This window comes from Thalia democratica, chromosome 2, assembly GCF_965202585.1.
Source record: "Thalia democratica chromosome 2, ktThaDemo2.hap1.1, whole genome shotgun sequence".
Classification (NCBI taxonomy): Eukaryota; Metazoa; Chordata; class Thaliacea; order Salpida; family Salpidae; genus Thalia; species Thalia democratica.
The window spans coordinates 85,427,589-85,433,588 of NC_139166.1; the positions used below are offsets into that span (position 1 = coordinate 85,427,589).

The following is a 6,000-nucleotide window of genomic DNA, read 5'->3' on the forward strand; positions in this document are numbered from 1 at the left end:
AAACTCTTTCCAGGATTTCAAAATTTCTTCCAGGTTTTTGATAGTACGCATTTTTCGGACTATTTTTAATCTACAGCTTCTACAATTTTAGACTTGTTAGACTTACAGTTAGACCTTAAAAAAGAAAAAAATATTAGATTCCTTTTTTTCATTGTTATTTTCAGTAAGTTTTGCTATATTCTAAAATTACTGTTACATTATTTAAATTTGTGCAAAGTTCAAATTTCATATAAAAAAAAATCATAATATTTTATTCAGTGGCATTAAACGGTGTTTTGTTAAAGAATGACAGGCTGAAGCTACATAAAAACTCCATCATTTTCTCCTTGATTCACTTATTAAATTCCAGTAATTTAAAATTACCCTAGTCACATTGAGTTGATTTAATATGTATGGAACTATTTTTCATAAAAAAAATTGAACTTAAAACATTTGTAGTAACTGTATTTACAAAAATTATATAGTAAAAACAAGTAAAGTGCCTAGTTTTCTGAGGTATCAACTACATGGAACAATTTTCTACTACTTTATAACCGCCCTAGTCACATTAAACTGATAAAACTAACAATTGTGGCCATAGGGGGTAACCTATGATTATTACAAGTTAACCATATTTTATAGAGTTTTACTAAGCTTAAAGTTGCTTTTTACCGTTTTACAAAATTCAAATTTGTTTTTGAGATATGATCGGTCAAAGTTGGGCAACATAAGAGGTTCCTTATGAAAAACTAAAACAGTAAAAAAGACTATTTTATTTAAAATCTATCTCCTTCTACATTTTCTAAGCAATCTTCTTCAAATTTATACAGTCTAATCTTTATACAATAACAAAATAAAAAGCTTCTTTGACTTTAAAAAAATTAAGGTAAAAATACTTTTTTTTTAACCTTTTTAGAATACTTTTTTTAATTTCTGTCAATTTTTCTTATTTATTAAATTATTAAAATTTATAAGTAAAACAATTTTTTATAATGTAAAGAACATTACCTAAAATTTTGAAGAATTTGCTTGAAAAATGATGGAGGCGATAGATTTTTAGCTTTTATTTTAATTTCTCAAAAAATTAACCCTGAAAACTTGTATAGATGTATACAGTAGTATTGGATTTTTTTTACAAATATCACAACATTACATTTTGAATTCTATAAAACCTTGCTTGTAGGTATTTCTATAGTTAGCTGAATATTTGCAACCTTAAATTCATATTTATATCCTAATGCACCAAACCTTAAGCTGAGGTTGTATAGTTTTATTACTTTATTCATGTGTTGTTGTAAGTCGTCTAAACCTACAACTAAAACAAAACATTTCTGACGTCATAATCAACACATGAAGATGTAAAACCTGTAAAAACCGTCTAGTTAAGTATTTACTAATGCACCAAACCTTAAGTTAAAGTTTTATAGTTTTAATACTTTACATATGTGTTCTTGTGAGTTGTCTAAATCAACAATTTAAATTTTTAAAAGAAGAAGCATTTTTGACGTGTTATAATCAACACCTAAAGATAAAAAACCTGTAAAAACCGTCTATTTACTTATTTACTAATGCACGGAACCTTTTGGAGGCTATCTGGGTTTTTCTGTGTTTTTTTAAGCTGATTTATTTCTTTTGTTAAACTTTCTTTGTTTTTATTCCACAGAAGCTTAAGGTTTAAAATGTATAAGTTCTTTTTTTCCTTTGATGCAAACTTTCCTGTGTAAATATTACACAAGAAAGAGTTAAAAGCCCGACTTTCATTTTCTTTCAGAAGTTCTAAAAAGTTTGATTTGATTACAGCTTCTACAATTTTAGACCTGTCAGACTTAAACAGTATTGAAATTTTTGATTTCTTTTTTGGCATTGTTATATTTAGAAACTTTTAATATAATCTAAAAAAAGAAACATATTTCAATTGAGTTCAAAGATCATATTTTATTATATAATAAAAACTATATTTGTTATATCCTACTAAAGACAATAAAGTGACCAAAAACAGTCTTACTATATTTTAGACTGTTTGACACTATAAGGCAAAAAAAATGTCAAAAGTTAACTTTAAAATTAAAAAATCGGTTTTTTCCACAAAATTGGTTAAATAAAGTTTAGAAATAACAAACAATTTTACTTGATTAACTTAATTTAATGTCTTTTAAAATCCATGATAAAACTGTCCTAAAGTCCTTGTTAGTCTTAAAACTACCCTGAAACTGTCTGAGTTTAGAAATGAATTTAAAATAAAATGACTTATTGCAGGGTTGCAACCCGTTTTTTTAAATTTTTTTCAGGTTATAAAAATTTCCTCTAGGTTTTTAAAAAAACACATTTTTTGGTCTATTTTTAGTTAAAAGTTAACTTTAAGGTAAAAAAAACTGTGTTAAATAGTATTAAAAAAATGATGATGATTATAAAACAAGTATTTATATGATAAATTTTTTAAGTCATATTGAAATTTTTCAACTTAACATGAAAATATTGTTTAAACTTCCAGGTTTTTTAGTGATTTTTGTTCAAAATTCCAGGTTTTTTTCTCAAATTCAAGTTTTTTTTGCGTAAACTGTCAAATTCCATGTTTTTCCAGGTTAAGTGGCAACTCTGTTGATCTTAATGTCCTGAACACACTTATTGTGTGGCTACTTATTAAGCTACCCCTTTTTATAAAACAAACATGTACAATTATATTTAATAAAAAATCAAAAAGCAATCTCTTAGTAAAGTTTATTACTTATTTTACATCAAAATTAATTACATATATACTAACTTATAATTATTTTCATACTATGGTTGATTAAAAATCTGAAAATTAAAAAAAAAAGTAATAAGACACTTATATGATACTAACAGCTAAAAGCCACTTGAACTAAAATATAGATAACTACTATATAATTGAAGTTTAGTTTATTTATTGAATTACACTAGGAAAACTCAAATTTCTAAACTAATTACTCTGTAGAGATGGTGTTTGTATGTATGTTCTTAATTTTAAAATAGTTATTAATTCAACTTGATTTCCAGTTAAATGACTTATAGTATTCAATATTCAACTAAATAGTAAAAATTAAAACTAATTTTCCATTACATTGCCACATGTTTAGGAAATCAAATTACCTTCTTCTGTTCTAGTCTAGTAGAAGTCTACAATACAATAAAATAAGATAGATTTTTTACAAAGTGCACGTTTTTTGAACAAATACAATATGTGATTGATAAATAATAAGCCTGAGTTTTATTAAATTTACGTAATTAAGCCTAACAGATAAAAATTAAGTTGTAATATAAATACATTATGCAAAATAAACGTTTCTACCATAAGTCTGGCATATAAATTTTAAAACTAAGTCAGCAAAAATAAATTATTTTTGTGGTTTTAAAATTCAACTACTAAAACTTATCATTTTTTTATTATTTTTCAATATGTTTCAATTACATAGATTAGGAATAAGGATAAAATGAGTAAAAAAAAAATTACTGAAACTATAAAAATAATTGTTGACTCAGCAAATTAGACTGAGTATTATCTATGTTTTACTTATTTAATAAAGCATCAACCTTGTATTTATAACCTAATATAAAACATCAACAACGTTTTGAATGTTTGTATACATTAATCAGCGCTTTTTATATATAAATGTACAGTATATTTTTTATTTCTATTTAAACACCAACAAATACACCATAGCAATGCTGAAATAGAATTTTTATTGTTGTTTAAATAAAAATAAGATAAAAACATGCAATTCTATTACAGAGTAACATTCATGTAACTAGTAACTTTGTGGAGAGACTTAATACTGATGTTTTTCTATAATCTAAAACAACCAGGACTTAACAATGTTAAAAGTTGGTTAAGCAAATGTGCAATGATAAAAACACAAAAGTTTAGTAAAAATTAGCATAAAGATGATTAAACTCCTGGATAAGACGTAAAAGGTACGTAAAAGGTATCCGTGATATGCAACACGATAACCAAAAGGTTTGTAGTGCACCAGGTACTACAACGAAATATTTTTTGAGCGTCTTTTTTTTTAAGGTGTTTATTACAATTCAAAGATTTTCAACTATTATGTTGGTGTTTGTAATATGACAGGTTTTACTTTTTTGACAAAGTTATGACAGATTATGACATCAGAAATGTTTTTTTTTAATTTCAAATGTAGGTTTAGACAACTTGCAAGAACTTATATATATATAGTATTAAAACTATACAGCATTAACTTAAGGTTAAGGTTTGGTGCATTAGTAAATACAATTTATACGGGTTTTTTGTCTTCAGGTATCGATTATGACGTCAGAAATGCTTCTTGTGGTTTTAAATTTAAACTGTAGGTTTAGACGACTTACAAGAACACATAAATAAAGTAATAAAACTATACAACCTAAACTTAAGGTTTGGTGCATTAGGATATAAATATGAATTTAAGGTTGCAAATATTCAGCTAACTATAGAAATGTCTGTAGTTTGTACTTGAAGCTTTTATACAAATATCCAAGTCATTTTTGTAAAAAAAAGTGTTGTAATTATTCAAATTAAGATATAAAAACAAAGCATATGATAAAAATTTCAGTAAACAATTAAAAATCTAAAATAACAACAAAACCTATCCTTAACATTACTCTAATAAAAATATAGTACTGTTATTTTTATAACCATTCAAATAAGGAAATAGGGGAGGTCCAACATTTTTTTACAAACAATTAAAATCAAAATAAAATAACTTTAACTTGACCAAGAAGTACAGATCTATACTTTTTTAGCAACTGTCTAGCAATCCTTGCTTCTTTTTTGCTTATACTTGTACTTCTTACTTTCAAAACTTTTGATGCTACCTTCCAAGCCATAAAAAAATTGTTTTTATCAAATTTTTCAAAAACTGTTTTTACATCTTTATAGTGTTTTTTGAAAAGTTTAGGGTCACTCAACACTTCTTCTAACTTTTCAGTTACTTCTTTCTTAGTAAAAATTCCCATAGCAGTAAAGATCCAAAAAATTAGTAATCTTAGTGGCAAGCTGTAAAAAATAAGAGTCTTATTTTTCTGATTTAATTTTGGTTATGGTTAACTTTAGGTCATATTTAGGTTATATTTATAATATATTAATTTAGTTCCTAAAACTTTTCCGTTTTTTTAGCCTAAAATTATGATTAAATAAGACATCGAATGAATTAAATTTCCAGTTTGATATTGGTGCTCACCTAAAATTAATCATAACCTTAATTTCTTTTTAATCAAATTTATCCCATAAAGTATTTTTTAAACAAAACATGAACATTTCTTAATTAATTTTTTGTATGTTGTAAATTTTCTTTAGTTAGAAATTATCTTAATTTAAAAAAATATATTTAATACTTTAAAGCAATTTGAAAATACATTCAATCACTAAAATAGATTTAGTATCCAATGAATGTAGTAGTTGTGAGAAACAAAATTTTTAGTAATTTCCTGTCCTTAATAAGTTAAAACAATCCAATTAAATATTTTTTTTAATAATGGTTTCTTTGGTATATATTTTTTTAATCAGTAAACTATTAAGCTTAAAGATATACTGAACTTTGTAAGTTGGTTTTTTATTAACAATGTTTATTTTCATACATTTGATAATTATAGTTAAGCCATTTTTATTTTTGAGTTAGGTGCATTACCACTACAAAGATTTAATTTTTTTTTTTATTTGTACAGGGAATTTTAAAAAAAAATAGGTTTTAAGAAGTTGTTATGAAGCTTTTAACTGCAGAGAGATCCAAACGAGAATTAACTAATCTTTAACTGTTTACAATAAAAAAAAACTTCATCTAACCGATTTTGTATATTTTAACTTTAAGCTCAACAAACTATTTTTTTTTAAATAAAACATACCTAAGTATATTAAAAATAAATGAAATTAGACTAATAAAATCTTTTTTTTTTAATCTTTTTTAACAATAATGCTGAGCTAGAAACTTTGATTTAAATAAAAATAAAAACTTGAATGATTGTTACAAACTAAAATTAGTTTAATTTAGTATCTAGCAAATGCAACTGAAA

General features: G+C 24.3%; 1 protein-coding gene across 1 annotated transcript in view; it reads right to left on the reverse strand.

Moving 5' to 3' along the window:
* The window catches only part of LOC145829572 (uncharacterized), a 36,370-nt gene extending 31,408 nt beyond the window's left edge, over positions 1-4,962 (reverse strand). Inside the window, exon 1 of the mRNA XM_082937412.1 lies at positions 4,786-4,962. Within this exon, the coding sequence (XP_082793538.1) occupies positions 4,786-4,947 (162 nt within the window). The 5' untranslated portion in view covers positions 4,948-4,962. The remainder of the gene's footprint in view (positions 1-4,785) is intronic.
* Between the last annotated feature and the right edge of the window lie 1,038 nt (positions 4,963-6,000).